This window comes from Hesperophylax consimilis, chromosome 16 (genome assembly GCF_061612785.1).
Source record: "Hesperophylax consimilis isolate HC1 chromosome 16, BYU_Hcon_1.0, whole genome shotgun sequence".
NCBI classification, from domain to species: Eukaryota; Metazoa; Arthropoda; class Insecta; order Trichoptera; family Limnephilidae; genus Hesperophylax; species Hesperophylax consimilis.
In genome coordinates, this window is record NC_142851.1 from 16,429,864 (window position 1) to 16,449,408 (window position 19,545).

Below are 19,545 nucleotides of genomic sequence, written 5' to 3' on the forward strand. Positions count from 1 at the left end.
GTCATTATGTAAGTCTTAAATTCACGTAGTCTAGAATGTGCCTACTGTTTCTGGAATATTTTCGTTTAGTGTCGTAGTCTTTGTGGAATGATTGGAGTACAACCAGTCTAGAACGTATCTGCGAGTACCTATGTAAAATTAAATGGAAATTACTAAACAGATAGTTTTGAATATTTCAAGTCTAGATTGTATCCAGTCATACCTATACCCTGCCTGAAATATACCTAATCTGGTATGTACATAGTCAAAAATATATCTAGAATGTACCTAATCTGGAATAAACCCAGTCAGAAATATACCGAGTCTGTAATATATTCAGTCTTTTATATACCCAGTCACGAATATTCCTATCCTGTAATGTACCCAATCTGGAATACACTCAGTCAGGAATATACCCAGTCTGGAGTGTACCCCTATGTATGTATTATGTATATTACCAGTCAAGAATATATATCCAGTCTAGAAGGTACCCAATCTGGAATGTACCCAGTCAGACATATACCGAGTCTGTAATATATTCAGTCTTTTATATACCCAGTCAGGAATATACCAATTCTGGAATGTACCCTATCTGGAATACACTCAGTCAGGAATATACCCAGTTTGGAGTGTACCCGTATGTATGTGTTATGTATATTACCTGCAAGTGCCCCCGTTGTGACACGTGGGGCGGCCGTGTCGCTCGCACAGGGGCCCCTCCCCGCAGTCGCGCCCGCTGTATCCCGGGAAGCAGGCACACCCGTACTTTCTGCAACAAGATGAACAAACTAGTTAAATAACTATTGGCCACATCGAGGTCATAATCATTTTTACAGTAGGCAATCAAGTATTAGTAGAAAGAAATACATATACATTATACATTGTCATTAACAACACGGGCAAAACCCAAAACATGTCTTTTCAAATATAATTTAGCTGTACGTCTAGCCATCGTTAAGCCACAGTTGTAAATATAGATGTCATAAGTCAGTAGTTATAAGCCTTAGTCGCAAGTCACTGGATTTAAGTCTTAGATGTAAGTCATTCGTATTAAGACGAGATAAAAGGTACCCTAATATAATGTCGGAATCTTAAGGCCCCGTAGTAAGCGTTCAAAGATGGTTTGAAATGGAAATATGTAAATACGACTGTTAGAGGGAGCGCGATAATATTAAAAAAAACGATAAAAATTAAGTGATAATATTTAATAAAACATGACTCGTTTGAAATAATGCAAAAATCTCTCGATAAATGCTTTAGTTGCATTTAAAGATACACTGTGCATTTTTTCATGACTACAAGATATTAAATAACAAAACAAATCATATTTTGATAATTTTCGGAGCTTACTTTGTGATTTTTTTTCTATCGAGGAAATTATAATTAACGTTTCTGCATAATAAATGTATAGATACCTACATATTATTTTTAAAAATAACATATATTTTTTTGGAACTTAAACTGAATTAAAGAGAAACTTGTTATAAATCGGTAGAAAATGGCAATGCATGGGGCTTAACGACGGAAGCTAAAAAGTCATGCACAAAAATATGTGACGCGCGGCCCTGTGTATTGGACAGATCTCTAAAATAAAGAGGGAATCTAACGGTATAAGTGATGAAGTCGTGTAAAAACAATATTCGGCGCGCGGCCCGGATAATGAACAGACCTACGGACGAATTTGCCCTGGCAGGCCTAGAAAATTGATTTTTCCGTGGGGCTAATTTTCATTATTTCTGATGAACGTATTAGTAAATCTCAGATGCTTCTAGAAGAATCGTTCGGGAGTCATCATCTAGAAAAATAAAATTTGGTGCTTACCGCTAATTTTATGCTTGGAAAATATTTTATGCAATTTTAAAATCATTTTATATGGAATATTTTAATGATAATGTACTTTATTTTTTAATCTTAAATAAAAATAACTTACATCGGCAGGAATCTCTAAAAAAATATACATAATTTTGTCACGAATTCGTCAGAATTAATTAAAATGTGAACCTCGAGCAAACCCCCCCGTTAGAGTATTATGTCGCCTTAAGTTAGAAGAGCCTTAGTCGTAAGTCACTAGATAAAGTCTCAGGTATAAGTCACTAGTTTTAAGTCACTAGTTATGAGCCTTAGTCGTAAGTCACTAGATAAAGTCTCAGGTATAAGTCACTAGTTATAAGTCACGAGTTATGAGCCTTAGTCGTAAGTCACTAGATAAAGTCTCAGGTATAAGTCACTAGTTTTAAGTCACAAAGTATGAGCCTTAGTCGTAAGTCACTAGATAAAGTCTCAGGTATAAGTCACTAGTTTTAAGTCACAAGTTATGAGCCTTAGTCGTAAGTCACTAGATAAAGTCTCAGGTATAAGTCACTAGTTATAAGTCACGAGTTATGAGCCTTAGTCGTAAGTCACTAGATAAAGTCTCAGGTATAAGTCACTAGTTTTAAGTCACAAGTTATGAGCCTTAGTCGTAAGTCACTAGATGTTAGTTATTGTGAATATTAGTTGTAAGCCTGTTATATTTATCATGCAACACATATATTTGTACAGCGCCTTTGGGGTGATTTTTCACGAAAAGGGCGCTATACAAATCAGACGAATATTATTATTATTATCGTGTCTTAGCTCGTACAGCGAAACTTTTGGGGGAAAATCCTAAAATAGAATAAGATACATAGTTCACCGAGAATAAGATATGTTATTAAAAAAAATAGGTAGGTTTTGACATTTTTCATGCATCTTCCTTGCACCCCGCAGCTTCAAATTGTTCTCGATTAGTTTCATCCAGGGGTTTTGTAAACTGACCAGAGGTTGCCAAATTTTTCCCCCGTAGACCACGAATATTAAATTGACACAGTGCCTCATTTTAATAGGATTTTTGTAAAATGAGAAATAATTGTAAAAAGAAAAACATCAGCAATTATTTTTCAATTTCAGGAAAATGCACGAAATGCAAGCGAATATTTGAATTTGGGAGACTTAACTACTCATTTCATTTAAAATCTTAATATCTAAAACGACTACTTTGGGTATCTTTGCTGTAGACAAATACAAATACAAAGGTATCATGCAGTCAGACGCGGCCCGTGACTGTAATTACCAGCAGTGCATTTCACTTTTAAAATGTACCTAGTCTGTAATTTAGGTGGAGCAAATTAATGAATGGGAACACCTACTGCAATTCATTCTATCTTCTAAGTTATATTTGTAAAATAACTGATTAAATAATACAAAATTATCTTGAAAATAAAAGACACTCAATTCATCGTTGAAAATATAGCGAAACCGTTTGATTTCACCGCGAACGAGTTCCAATGTGTTAATGTTGTTGCGTTAACATTGAACATTAGTATTTCTAAGCGAATCCATTCCAAACGCATTGGATTACGCATGATCAAAGTGATGCAAAATTCACTCGTCGTCAAAGCACTTCGATAATGCACGGATGGGTTATGTATCTGCACTGCTCTAACACGTAATTTGACGTTAAGAGTGTAATCTGTCTCGCTCATGTCACCGTTTCGGCTACTTCGGGCTGTCTCGATACCGCCCGACGCTGTTTTAGTAGTATGGTAAAAGTTGGTTCTGTGCATATCGGGGTATGCACGCCCGCTTGCTCTTGCGTGGGATTTTTTACTAGAAGATAGCTCAAATAATGACCTGACGGGAATTACGAATTTTTTACATCGATCACTGGGGCACAGATGTCGTTGTAATTTGTTATGTGGAGATTGAAGACAAGCAGTGCAATGCACAAATGCACGTACCAAGGAACCGCCTCTGCATGCAGTCTCTGATATTCTATATTGAGCTTCTCGTGATAGGGGGATACATGCTCGAAATATGGACTTGTTTTTATAATTCTGTTATGAATTGAATTTGTTTTATGTATATCCCGTCTTCTTATGGTTACTAAAACTGACAAAAAATGAACCTGCATAAAACAAAGTTTTGTTACTTTAATACATGTATTTTAAAATATCTTTAAAACATAAAAAAATGGTTGACTGAGGATTGTACCTTCCTCCCAGGGACTGGATTCAAACGCGCTAAAAACTTCGCCCAGTTGCCGATCAGGTTGGACAGACATTTATTTCGTATTTTAACTGTTGTAATGTCATCCGATTTCAGAGAAATGCATATATTTCTGCACCAGCCCGGCGGCTAGTGGGATCCAGGCGTCTTAGGTCATTTGAAAAAAAAAGTGACAAATCTTTATTTGATATTGTAAAAAATGCCCATACATTATTATTTATATCAATTTGTAAATATGTGACTCTAAATACATATTAAGTTAATATAGTAAATTGGAAATAACTACACAATCCATGTACTTACGGCAAATTATTTTTAAGAGATTACGTTTTAATGTGGTTGTGCACAACAATCAATTAAAAAACAACCAATGTTCCCCACACGACAAGCGTGTAAAATGAAAAACCGACATATGTTTATGCCACCATCTCTTTAAAACATATAATATTCATTCACCCATAGCTATGACCTAAGCGTCCCTTAGCTTTCTTCGGTACCTAATTTTTACTTCGACGAAAGACATAGTGCTATCTCGTTTATACTATGGCGCGCATAGGGACAGAAGATGCCAAAGGGGACATTTTTTAAATTGACCCACCGAATCGTGTGGACTTGTGAATGAAAGCTTCTATTAGAGACAACGAGTTTATCTGCCGAGTTTCAGGTCGATCGAGAAGTGGGTTAGTTTCCGCTTCCAAGATTTACACTCATTCATTCCCGTAAAAAAATTAAATTAAAATAGATTTGTTTTTAAAAAAATTATGCATCACGCTGTACGCATCATGGTTTGGTCTATTTCAGCATATCTTTCGCCATACACAACCAATGCGAATGTATGGCTGGCGATAAGCTGAAACAGGCCAAGCAACGAAAATATAGCGAAATATACAAGAAATAATTATAGTCTGTCTCAGGCAGAGGCGGCTCCAGGGATCCAGAAGTGGAAGGTTAATCGAAAAAAAGAAGAATATAAAATGTTAATACATATTGCTAACGCGTAATGAATATTATAAAAACGCCAATGTATGTAATTAATTTGCCGGTACGCTCATTTTATTGCACCCGCTAATGCACTGATAAACATGATAACTTTTGTTTTCAACCTTTTTATTTTTCTTTCCTGTAACATAAACTAATTGTCACTTTATTTGAATTTCTTTGTCATGATTCAAAGAATTATTTGCGATTCCTTTCGATATGATATCCACAGAATTTGATATTTTAAATTATTCCATGCAAATGACGTCAACAATCGATAAACAATTTCGCGAAGTAATATTCAAGTTCAAGATGGCTATCATTTATAACACATAAAAACTTACGACTGACATTTTTTCTCATCTCCCTCTAAAACCTTAATAATCTAAGGTCGTAGATATCTCTATCACTCCGCGGCCATGTCCGAAAATCCCTTTAAAATAAATTTTGTATGATACTAAGCATACGTCAGAAATGATAGTGTTTACCTCCTTTGTCTGTATGGCAAAGAGAAAGAAAGGAGATAGCTTGGGGACAAAACTTGATGTGACCCAAGTTAGGTACGAAAATTAGCTTCACGTTTGGACGCTAGATGGCAGTGAAACTCGCTATTAGAAATATGCACGAATTTTGAATGCTTTTTATATTAATACTATTGCGAAATATTTTGGGAGGTCATTGACTAAAAGACTTCTGTAGACGAGCCGCCACTGGTCACAGGCTTTATTATTGTCATGAGTGAGTTTCTGTTGTTGATGTTTTATATAACTCTGTAGTGAACATAATTATGTCATATCCTGTCTTATTTTTATAATATGATATCTTGTAATAATACATATGATCTCTTCAATTAGAATAAAATCTCACCATTAAATAAATCTTTTTCTTACTGTTTTGTTAGCGATTTTTTGTTTTAAATAACTTTGTTTTCTGGTGTTTTCTTACTAGTGGTAAAGCCAAAGATACCAACACATAAAATGTAAATTGTCGATTTCTCGAAAATTAATAAATAAATAGATATTCTCACAATGTGAATCAAGACTCCAAAACAACTGTATAAAATTACTTTAAGTTTACAGATAACTACAAAATTTTAGATGAGGATTCCAAAAAACCGTAGAATTTTCACAAACTACGAATACCGATAAAAACTCGTGCGATTTAAAATTTATTTTTCTGATCATGATTATCGCACTAAAAATATGCAATTTTCATTCTTTAATGTTCATTTAAAAAACGATCTAATATCGCACATTTATAAACGATTTCAACTGGCTACAACCTCATTAAGACACAGAAATCGCCACTGTCTCGTAAGACAGCTGTCACCGACGACTGTCGGCGTGACGTAAACGCCGCCAAATTCACGAATAAAAACGGAAATGTCGTTTTGGCGGCAAAATGAAAATGGCACATTTTAAATCATAACAGAAAATTTATTCGTTCACATAAAAATACCTTCAATAACGTAATTTTTTATTTTTCGATAATAGAAAAACAGTGAAAATATCATAGAAAACTGGACAATTTGAGAATCAAGATTCATGTGAAAATCAATAATTTAGCATGAGTATAAAATAGGGACTTAGAATGTTTCATCGTGTAGATGTGTACATGAAAATATGTTCATTTCACCCCCAGAAAAGTCTAAAAATACATGACCTACCATATTAGAAAAGTCTATCTAAAACATTATCAGAGATAATTAACTTCACAAAACTTCTGCCAAGCAATCATAAAACAATGGAGCGTTTAGTCCCGACAATATCACAAACAATTTTCGAATTTCCTCGTCACATAATAAAGCAATTCCTATTCTTGGCTCCCGATTGAATCACATCTTGTCTGGGGTGGCATATAATATAAGGGGGACGGTCCCCCTCCCCCTCCCCCTCGCTGAAGCCCGACCCCGAATCGTAATGTTCCGATATTTATTCCACGCCGCTACGGGCAGCCAATTTTTCACAATCCAGCACGTTCACAAAACGACGATAGTTTCCCTGAAATGACGATGGTTTCCCGCTAAATTACAATAGTAAACTCTTATTAAAATCAATGCCACAAAAACGGTTTTTTGAGAGAATTTTACGGTCTTTAGTTCTGTTGGTTATGTCAAGGGATATTTATTACGGAAAAATGAAAAGGCGGCAGAAAATTGAAGAGAAATAAACAAATATTTATAAAGCAGATATTGAACGGATGCTAATTTCAGTTGTTGGTGCATGTGTGTAAGTTAATAATAATAATAATCATTTTAATTTCAGTATGTGGGGAGGTTCGTGCAACCCCACACGTCCCATATATATTTTTATTTTTTATTTTATTTTTTTATTCAGTGATTTTTATGAATTACAGTTTTTGTGTACTTAATAACTCCCACACTAGGCTAATCCCCGTGTTGTGGTAGTCATAATGCTATAAATTACAATAAAACCATATGTTGTAGTAAGAAAAAATAAAACATAAACATATTTAAGGAAAATATAAAACAAAATATATGTTTTTTATATATGCAAACATACATACATACACATATATAGATGCGCATATACATACATACATAGACATATATACATGCATACATAAATACTTTCATATACAAAAAAAAAATATATATATAAAAAAATATATATATACACATACATATATATATATATATATACATATATATACACATACATATACATACATACATAGACATACATGCATGCATATATAAATACATTCATACACATCTATATATGAACACACACAAACGTAATGTGTATTCACATATATACATAAATATACAGATACATGGTTAATTTTATTATAATGGTTTAAAAGTTAGGAACTCATGTATTATATATACATATTTTTTGTACAATAGGTATGTGACAAATGAAAAAAGATATGAAGAAGAATAAATTAACAATAGAGTACAACTATGCAGGGCGTGGTCTTGAGTGAGCTTGGGCCCAGCAATCACTCAGGAGTGGCGTTTGGTGCTGGTAGGCTGCGGTCACCAACGTGTTGGCGGAGGCTATTAGCCGTATACTGGCTCCAGTGACCCGGTGTCTCATCAGGTCGGCAAATTCATTTAGTCCTAATTCCGTGAACATTGTCGATGCGCTGCTGTATCTTCGGTATCCAAATATGATTCTATAGGCGTCATTATTATTAATGAATTGTGATGAAGGATGATCACAGAGTCAACAGAAATCGGAACTAAACGAAAACTAAGAAACGGAAAAAAGAAAACTAAACTTAAAACTCACCTTTTCAGACAGTCGTATCCATAAAGTCAGAAACTTTTCGCCTTAACAGTCCCTAGACATTGTAAATAACTAAATGTGTAAAAAATGTAAACATCCAAGAATTTTTAAACTTCTGAAACTCATTTCATAAAAAAATTCCAAATTTCTCCAGTCTTTTAAAAGAAATATCAACTATACTATTGCCACTAATCTTGTTATAAATGCAAAATTAATAGTGACGAAAATAGCAAAATCGTAAACTTTTTAATAAAAGTGTGTTTATCTGAAGTGACCTGCCTGGTAAGTATGTTTTTTACTGTTTCTGTTTGTAAATAATAAAAATATATAGAACCCTAGAACTCGTAATAAATGGTACAGCGCCCTTGTTATTAGCCATTTATTATTATTATTATTAACTCCTAGGACGGGTTGTTTCAGAGAATTTGAACTATTCTTCATTATTTCAAAGTTAATTTTCAGGTTATGTGAAAGTTCTTTTCAAGTTCTGTTATTATTTCAGTTCTGTCAAGTAACTGGCCTATAATGATAAATTAACAGAACTTGAATTTTATGTAAAGTTCAAATTCTATGAAACAACCCATCCTTAATTTTCAAACTTGGAACTACTTATCATATCAGACAAGCGTATGTACCAAAATTATTTTATTAATTATTAATCCTTCATTTTTTTGTTTGAAAAAAATCAGTCACTCCGGTATTAGGCACCATCAGCATATTGAATTTTAAAATACGTTTTAGCGTAGAACCGCCACAAATTTATTTGAACCCTTTTAGTTGGAAAAAAAAATTAAATGCTTACTTCCGATTTTTTTTTATTTGATTCACCCGTTTCCCTCTTATACCACTAGTTTCCGGACGCCGTGTATATGTATGAAAATCTCTAGACTACACATAATATGTATAAATAAATACCCACCGGTCGGTGTTCAATTTCTCGGCTGGCTCCTCCATCGCAACACAAGCAACATTTTTCGCTTACTCCGTGGTAATAGGAGATTTTCAAATATTGCTAGGTTATTCGTAAGCCGGGAATGTTTGTCTTTCTTTAAAAAAAACCTTTTTGTTCTTTTTATTTCATAATATCCAACCGCTAAACAATTTTTAATTTCTATAATCAAAATAATTAATTTTAATTATACTTTTCTTTATATTTTATATAAGGTTTGTCGACAATGATTCAAACAAAAGCTCTCGCACATACAATTACATTTAATATGGTTGATACTATCAATAATTACAGACAAACACAACATTGATGACATAATGGATAATATAATGATAACATAATGGATAATATGCTTCATAGTATATTACATCCAACAATAACACCGTAAGTATAGAATAAAGTACATGTATGCACCTACACTACATACATACATGTATACCTACTCATATACATGCACACATACATACATACACACTTATACATACATACACTTACATATCATTACATTCATTACAAAACAGTAATAAGTTCTTAGAACAACACGATAGTGAGCTTTAAGTCTTCTTAACAGATGATTTGAAGGTGGCCAATGATGGATGACATTGTCAAATCAATGGAATGACTTTTATACGTCTCGTTAAAATTACGGCACATTCTCGGTAAAGCTGAGTCATTCCCCAGCTTAGTTTGATATATTTTTTAAAATATTTAACGGAATATAATTCTGAACCAATTGTAAGAACGTTGAACCTGATTTGATGGAGTAGAAAAGGGCAGTTTATTAAAAGCATTAACAATTTGGAAAAGAAAATTTAGATCAATATTTAGTCTTCTCTGTTCAAGGGTGCGTACATTGTAGAAATTTAGTCTATCGGTGTAGTGAGGAAGTGATCGAGTTTGCTTATCAAAATACGCTAGGTGGTATATAAAATGTTTTTGAACCCACTCTATTCGTTGAATATGAACTTTGTAGGTTGGACTCCATATAGAACTTGCGTACTCCATATATATGCGGGTGAAGGAATTGTACAGCGTTATTTTTGATTTGGGATTTTGAAGATGTTTACTATTTCATTTGATAAATCGTATCATTTTCAGAGATCTAGAAATAATGTTGTCAAAATGAGGTGTGAAAGTTAGTTTTCTATCAAATATTACGCCTAGGTTCCGAATGGTTGCCACTTCCTGGAGTTTAATACCGTCGATGAAATATTGAGTTGAGATAGAGTTGCGTTTATGTGGACACATTTTAAAGAATTCAGAAACATTGTGTTGTCGATGCACCACTAATGGCCGTTGTTCCCAATCCTATTGATCAACAGTTGAGCCGAAATTTCATCTCACCGCTGCTCAAAAGCACAAATATGCTATTTACAACGGAAAGATGATGACTGAGCGATAAACCAATTTAAGGAAACTAAACTACTGGATTAAGCCTGCCTCAGTAAATGATTAATTATAAAAAGTGTCGATAGAGTGAAAAATATTCGCGACGCCAAGACACGGTCGCATTAAAGTCAAGCAAACACTTTATTTTTAACATATTACATAAGTCGGCATAAAAAAATATCGGTTTGTATATATTTAATAACAATAATAAAAACAATAATTGATTCGCCAATATTAATTTTACATTGAAAGTTTTTACTTTGATGTCATTTTACTGTCTATAAAAGTGGGACGGACCACTTAAATTAATAAACACTAAAGATGTTTGGGAACAAGCGAATATAACGTAACTGAATAAATCACTTGGCTGATCGGAGCCTGAGATTGATTGTACGAAAAGTTGGGAGCAACGGTCGTTAGAAACTCACTGTTGATATCATTTTGAAGAAGTATTGAATCGAGTAATGCGTAGATAATTTAAAATATCTTACAATAAACAATAAAATTTCAGAATCCAAAATAACATCGCAAAAGTAATTTATAAAAACAAGGAACAAGATCGGGCCCAAATGGTTTAAATCACAACAGTTTCCATGAACGTTCATTATTCAACGCACAATAAAAAAATCTAATAGTTCAAAAATTCATAGTTAATTAATTTAAATTAATAGTTCAGCAATTTTCTAGATCTACTGCACACATTTTGTTTAAAAACTCAAATTTGATGCCTAAAAGCTAAATAAACAAGATTACTTGAACCTGCAGTGGTGAACGTGCTAACAAGAATAAAAAGCTAGCAAGCGCCTCGCTAAATTATTAATTTCCCTGTCTTGCCCTGTGTTTGGTAACCTTCTACTAAACCAGCACAGCCTTCCTAGTTAAACCTCAATTTCCTTCATCCCTTCGTCCTTTTCTCATATGAATTTATTCCACTTTTCACCCCTGTGAAAATCTGCCCTTAAAATACAAGGACCGAAACGAGAGCTCATTAAAGATCAAACTACCCAAAAGCTAAGTCAAAGCTTTTGAAATAAAAATATCGTTATGAAAAGGTTTTTCTAAACATTTTGTAAATTGAATTATTTGCTTTCTCTTGGCGGAAAAATGTTTCGTGTTTTCGCAATATTGTATGCGAATCAGTTTATGGTTCTATGGTGGACTGTAATCAGTGTTAAACACAACTATTGGGTTACCTGTAGTTAACAATTAGAATTGGAAAGGATTCTGATTTACCCCTGGTCTTATCGATCGATATAATGTATTTGAGTGACCCTGCGTGATAACCGCTGCATAAGCTCTGTTATGGACTAGAATTAAATGCACTGAGGGAACACTTAAGTGAACAGACTGATCATGTTTAATAAATCGTTACAAATGTCACTGATGAAGGTACTCCATATTTTCAGACAGGGTCAGACAATTGAACAGGTTGAGTGGGGAAATGATTTTTTTTTTACCGAAGAAAAATAAATTATAGAGTTTAATGTACTAATTATGTTTTGAAATGAATTAATTAGTTAAATGAAGCGGATTAATTATTAAAAGCTTTTTAAAACATATCCAATCACAACTACTTCCCCGTCAGAAAAGAAATTTGGAATATAAGTGTTTACAGCGCCCTTCACTTTTGAAATTATTTTAATGGCAAAAACTGTTGGAAAATAAGAATACCGTTAATAATCAGCAATAAACTTAGGTAAGTTCTGGAGTTATATAATTTGACAACGTTGTCTGTCTAGGTGTTATAGTTCTACGAAACTAAGTTTAGTTCTGATTTTTTTTGAAAGCAAGTTATTTCCAACAATTCATTTGTAAAAGTCTTAGGACGGGTTGTTTCGGAGAGTTTGAACAATTCATCAAATTTCAGCGTTCATTTTTGGGTTCTGTGAAAGTCCTATTCAAGTTCTGTTATTATATCATTGTAGGCTAGTTGCTTGACAAAACTGAAATAAAAACAGAACTTGAAAAAATCTTTCACAGAACTTGAAAATGAACGTTGAAATTTGATGAATTGTTCAAATTCTCCGAAACAACCCATCCTTAATGTAAGCAAAAAAAAGAACGGAATAAAATGTGTTTGAAATTTTATTATTTAACATCAAGCTTAATTTGAAAAAAGTATTCTCAAGGAGTTTACATTCCGTGTCCGTATTTGAGGATATTCTAGTAAAAGGGTGAATTTCCCGAGCAAGTATCGGAGAATTATATATCCTGAAAATCAATATTGATATTGAGAAAGGACAAGAAATAGGAAAAACGAAAAACCCACATAAAAACAGAAATATATTTATAGCAATTTAGGTCCTTTGAAGGGCTTGGGTAGAAAAAGGGTGGGTAGGTATTAACGAAATCACCCAAGACCCTGAACTCGATGATCCGGCATCTTAACCTTTGCGATTTTATAGCAGGATTTTTGTAGAATATACAGGAATTATAGAGTTTCCCTTGAAATGGTTGTGTATTTCTGCCCGATGCCAATGAGGTTTTCTTGAATTATTCTGGAGGAAATTACATCAATTATTAAGTTTCGACCAAGGACGGACTTCAGAACTGTTTTCGCGGCACAGATGAATAGCAGATGTTTGAACACTCTCTTCTCTTGTGTTTCATTATTATTACTGTTTGTGATGTGTTTTACTGAGTGCTTGTTCACCACATTATTTATGCTGGGTGCATCTGTTATATTGCATCCAATCGTTTTAATTTCTTTATTATCTAATGCATAAGTTCCCAAGGATAAGAAAAAAATAACATTTTTTAAGGTCATTTAAATGCCTCCATTAAATATATTTAAGTAGTGTCATTCAGGGGCGTTCAATCCATAGAGGCTGTAAAATAGGATCCCGTTAATTCACCTTCCACGTTTCACCGCGGAACGTTCACCGCAGTGAAAATTATTTGCCATTATTTAGAAGTGTATTTTTTTAACTGAAATAATTTTATGTAATTGTTAGTTAAGTATTAAAAGGAAATATTCCGTTTTTAACCGGATTACAAATGATTTGAAGAGATTCTTTAAAAAAATAGCAAATATCCAATAGGTATTAGAAATTTTATGCGTGCATTTTCGGGTTTATATTATTTCACAGCTTTTCAAGTTAATGTCGCTAAAATTGATATCTACCTAACACCATTAAGATTATAGATATTTTTTGGATTTTAAATTATATTCCTGAAAAATTAGACTTTCGGGGTCCAAATTGACAAAAACTGACAAAATGTGAAAAACATCCCATTTTTTTTTTAAATTGGGACAGCATTTGACCAAAACCTCCTAAATCACAAGGTCAGGACACTGAATCAAATCAGCCTCCTAACTTGTATGGGAACCTCCAAAAAAAAGAGGTTTCAATAAATAGCAATAAATTGAATTTTTTTTTAAATCCCCTACTAGTTAAGATGCTGCTTTAAATGGGTGTACCGGCCTTGTGGTTTAGGAGGTTTTGATTTGACGTAAAGCTTAAGTGATAAATTTACTGTATGATAACCATATTGTTTTTGACCTTATTTATCTTTTTACGATCCTTCACATCCCAATATAAAAGCGTAAAGCAACAATATGACCGCATACAACATCATAATATTATGTACATAGGTACAAAAGACAGTTAGCAAGTTAATGTTCACACGTTTAAGCCAGCTCCCAAAGTCGAAAACAGATTAATCTTATTTCGTAATTATGCTAAACAATTCTATGCGGTGTTCTTCAGTGAAAGTGGAAACCTCCCAAGTATTTCAGCTCCCCGAGACCGCATTACGCGTAACTCGCAGGCTCAGGTAATTCGAATTAACGAAAGGCAAATTGTTTTCCAAAATCTCAATTCGCATTCGAAGCGGAATGGAGGTGTACTTTGTAATAGCCCAGCTAAACAGGACGAGATCTGAAGCCACCGATTAACGTCGCCAAGCTATGTCTATTAATTTATTTGGAATAATAATTAACACATTTCTTCAAATTCACTCCACTGCCGAGCTGTTGTTCGAGTTGTATAACCACTATTTTCCATGTAAAAATGCCGGCTGTTTTATCTACGCTATTTTCTCGGAGTATCTTCCATATAAATGACGGTAGTACAAGGTGAACCAAAACAGGCAGTGCAGGGCCGGTACATCCCGTGTGGTGAGGGTAGGAACCTGGGAAGGGTCTCATTGTATTGGGTCGTGCCGTTTTCAGTCGTTACCATGGTTTGTTCCTAACGAAATCTGGGTTTCGCCATCCGCACGTTTCTTGAAAATGGCCGTTCTTTTGTCGTCATCCAGCGGGCGTTCCGGCTGCAACTTGCTGCTTCTTCCTGTGGAGCTACCTGAATGAAAATGTTTTCGAACATCTAACACATTGGAAGAACTCAGGAATCGAATTCAGAAGGAAAACACCGCTACACCCGTCAAAATGTGCAAAAATGCGACCGAAAAATTCAGAAATCGCCTTCATCAGTGTATCACTGCTGGGAGCCATTATCTTTTTTTAAATTTTTTTTTATTAGGTACAATATTTTTTACAATTCAAGTTTTTCAGTAATGTAGGCCTCACTGGGTGGCTTGCCCGTGCTGAGGCCTTCATTTTATAATATAAAAAAAACTACATAATACATTTAATGAGAAAAATTATGCATTTAAAATTAAAAATACATAATAATATATTTAAAATTAAAAAAAAATAGTACATTGAAAATAATCTTGTGTGTTTGTGAGTGATGTGTGTTTATATTGGTTTTGTGTGTTACGTGTGGGTTTTATTTTTATTTTATGCTATGAAATTTTGGTAATATTGTCTTTTTTGTTCTTTAATCCATTTTGTAATTTTGTGTGTGAATTTATTTTTATTTTCCTCAATTTTAATGTCAAGTTTTAAACTGTTGAAAGCTTTTATTGCATGGTATTGGTAGTGTCTTTGTCCAAAGCTTGAATTTACTATCAGAATTTTTATGTTTTCTTTGTACGCTTGTCTAACTGGTCTGTTAGTGTTATTTTGTGTATGTTGAAATTTATTTTTTTTTGTCAAAAATGTAGTTTAGTAGTGTTTTAACGTATAATTGGCGTATATCTAGTACGTCACAGCTCTTGAATATTTGGTATGTATCAGTCAGTTTATGTTTTTTTAGTATTACCTTTAAGATCGTTTTCTGTGCGGTTTCTATGTACTTGATAGCCGAGTTTGTTGCTCCTCCCCAAGCAATATTATGATGTCACCTAATGTCATCTTCAGGACTTGATGCATAAAACGGCATGATGTACCAAATATAATAAAGTAAGCTCCGTTTCTGTAAATTTCTCAGTTTTTTTAAATAACCCTTCAAAATTGCACTGTCTATTTTTGCACTGTCTGTTTTGCCGCACTCTGTATCTACAAATATAGAATAAAGAAGAGCACAAGAAATGCCTTATGGAGTTTTCGTGATCCAAATATTTGGCCATACAAAACTGTGTTCACGAAATTAAATGACGGCCTCCGTGGTCCAGAGTTAAGGTTCTCAACTAGCCATACGAAGGTCGCGGGTTCAAATCCTGGCGTGCGCAAGTAAATTTTATTTGATGAATTTGTATTATTTTACAATTTATTATTTATTTATTTGTACCTCAAAACACACTTGTCTTAGTGAGGTTTAAAATTCTAACGTAAACAAAGATACAATGTAAAGAAACAATAAATAAAATTTATTTTCGCACGCTGGAATTTGAACCTGCGTCTTCCGGTTTCATGACCAAGAATCGTAAATACTCAACCACGGTTGCCGCCAGAAAGAATTTTCAATACACAGTTACTTCTCAACCATCATCTATCCCTTCTCTAATTCCTATTGACTTTGTACAATGAAAGCCTCGTTTTTATGTATATCAATTTGAATTCTACTTTTGTTTAAGTGAATGAATTAATGCAAGTCTTGGAAGTGGAAATTAACCCAGTTCCCGAATTCCGATCGAGCTGAAACTCGTTAGATAGATTCGTTATCTGTTATAATCGACAGTGCATTCTAGCAACATGAATTGGTGGCAATCACTCGTACACACGGGGACATATACGCATTTCTCTGAAATTGAAATATACAAAATAAATATCTGTCCTCCCGATTGGGATTTTACTCCAGTCCTTAAGAAGGAAGGTTCAATCTTCAATGAAAACAATTTTTTTTTTTTTACATATAAATCTATCAATCTAGTAAAAAAAACTTAATTTTGTTATATTAAAACCTATTAAATTTACCTTTAAAACAGTTTGAATGTTTAATTATGTATTATATTCAGTAGGAATATTGCTTCATAAGAAACATAATATTAATTTGAGAGTTTGTGACAAGTTTTAATTGTACATTAGATATTTGGATGTCTGGATTTGATATACGGCTTCTTTGACGTCATAGCTTTACTGGGAACCTAATACAAGTTGTTTAATAACGTATGAATAAATCATCGAATTCAGAGAAGCAAGTTGAATATAGACTAGGTCTACTTCTAATTGACGAGAAGAGAATAAAGATATAAATTTATATTATTTACTTATTTAAAAGGCAAATAAACTTTTAATTTTCGTAAATGAGAGATAGTATTTTTTTTTTTTTTTTTTATATTAACTCCACACAGGAGGCCCTGAAGAAAATAATTTCCCTCAGGGCCTATGTCATCTTTGGGGATGCTGTGTGGAGGGTCTTTTTGTGGAGAGGAAGGAGTGAACATGGGTCTTGAAGAGTCCCATGTTGTAGGAGGGAGGAAACACAGAGGCCGGCAGTTCGTTCCACAGCCGAGCTGTTGAACTTAAGAACGAATCGTAGAAGCGACCCGTTCTCATGTGACAAGTGTCAACCGTGTAATATTGATTGTTTTATTGTACACTGTGTTACACGCTCATACCAGGAAACTTTGGGTGGTGGTTATGGTTACTCGTGATGACAGAATAAAGAATAACATTAGAAGCGCCTTCCATACGAATTTGAATGGAATAGCCAAATAGCCCAGCACTCATATTTGTCTAAAGTCGTAGATTTCCATCCCATTTGAATTTCATAAACAATGTTTTTTTTTTAAATTTATGCCTCCAATAGGCAAATATTTGGATCACGAAACACGCCCAAAAGGTACTTATTGGGTCATTTTTTTATTATATGTTCATAATAATCTCAGAAACTATTAAGTTTTTAACTAAGCAATTCCAAATATAACAAAAAAAGTGATGCACAGAATCATGTTCAATCAATGGTCACCCTCACATTCAAATCTTAAATAGAACAGCCTGACCGAGTGCAAAGAAATAACAATTGTAAAGGTGTGTTTATACAAACGCTTTGTGAAAAAAAAAAAATTATCAAATTTATTTTTTATTTTGGCACCAGTGAAAAAAATGAAAGTAATTTTTGCAAGAATTTTTTAATGAATAATCCACCCCCAAAGTTTCGCGGTACGAGCGTCGTATATAGAAGCGCGTGAAAAAGAAAATAAAGAGAATTATTCAACATATGAGGGATATCTCATAAAGCGAGAAAAATATGCGTTTTTCTCCGACAAAGTTTTCAATTTTCAAAAACTATTAAATATGTGCAGTTGATGCTCTTCCGTTATTTTCTGCCAAAAAATGTTTCTGTGCCACCTTGGGTAATTGGTGTAAATATCAATCTTAATCTCACTTTTTACACTTACTCTCACTACAGACTTTTCTAGCCATTTGCTTTGTTCATATTTTCCGCAAGGCTTTTTATAACCGACGTACCCTTTCCGCATTTTAAAAAAAATCTCTTGACCAACTGCAATATCAGAATTCAATGGTAAAAAACATCCATATCATCGAAGACAATATTAGCGATTTTTAAACGAAAATCTGAAACAGGAAAATCTGGGTTCGAGTCCTAGATGTACCCGTATCTTTTTCTGATTTTTCTGTTTCAGATTTTCGTTTAATAATTGCTAATATTGTTTTCAAAAATTAAATATTACAATTTGAGGTTTTTTAAAAATAAACATCCATATCAGTTTGTGGGATCCACTCTCCACTAGTGAATTCAAGATAGTTTAGATCACACGGCTCTTATTAAAATGCATAATTTAGATTGTTGAAAAATGGCTCTTTTCTATCTTCATAAATATTGTTTTATTATGAAATGGCTCAAATTGTAGAAGAAGCAGAAAAAAAAAACTGTATATTAAACTGACTTTCGTCAAAATAGTCACATAGTTCATATTTGATGTGCAACGACGATTTGGCGTTTGTCTTCTTCTTTGTATATGTCTTTCATATATGTACAAGTAAGAATCTACAATATTATATGTTATCTGTCTTAATTTCATCGTTCAGTCACATAATTTGTTATCTCCTTCTTTACGGATGATGTACATAATATACGCTCTTTCTATTTATTTTCAAAAGTTTTTATGTACCAAATTTATTTATTTATTTAACGCAAATGTACAAAATTTATGTACCAAATTTATTTATTTATTTAACGCAAATGTACAACAAATATATGCAAAAAATACACTATCGAAACTATTCAAAAATACTGAATCCTCTACAATACCACGTATTCATCAAAAATGGTCAAATAACAATGAAATAAAAATATATTCCAGGTCATAAAACCACATTCAGACAAAGAAATTATATTAATTTTGCGACGAAACTCCACAACATCCTTTTCCCTGATATTAAGCGAATAGAAAATTTGAATGATTTAAAATAAAGATAAAAATCTGGCTCAAAGATATTAATGAAAAAACTGAAAAAACATTAAAACGACATAGAAAACTAACAAAATATAAATGAATAACTTCAGTTCCTCTCAGCACAGATCACCCTAGTAAGGAGGATTAAGAAATAAAATTTACAATACATATATTTAATATCAAATTTTGTATGCACAATGTTTAAATAATCGCTATAATATATATTTAAAAAATAAATATATTTAGTTATTAATATAGCGACCCGATGAAGCTTAGATGTAAGCGAAACCGGTTGGCTACGATTGTATGAATAGTACTACA

The 19,545-nt window shown here is 33.2% G+C and overlaps 1 protein-coding gene across 2 annotated transcripts in view; it reads right to left on the reverse strand.

Moving 5' to 3' along the window:
- The window catches only part of LOC149416797 (uncharacterized), a 542,858-nt gene that overhangs the window by 162,687 nt on the left and 360,626 nt on the right, over positions 1-19,545 (reverse strand). For both annotated transcript variants that reach the window (XM_089640969.1, XM_089640967.1), the window contains one exon: positions 641-748. In XM_089640969.1, the coding sequence (XP_089497095.1) occupies positions 641-748 (108 nt within the window). The remainder of the gene's footprint in view (positions 1-640; positions 749-19,545) is intronic.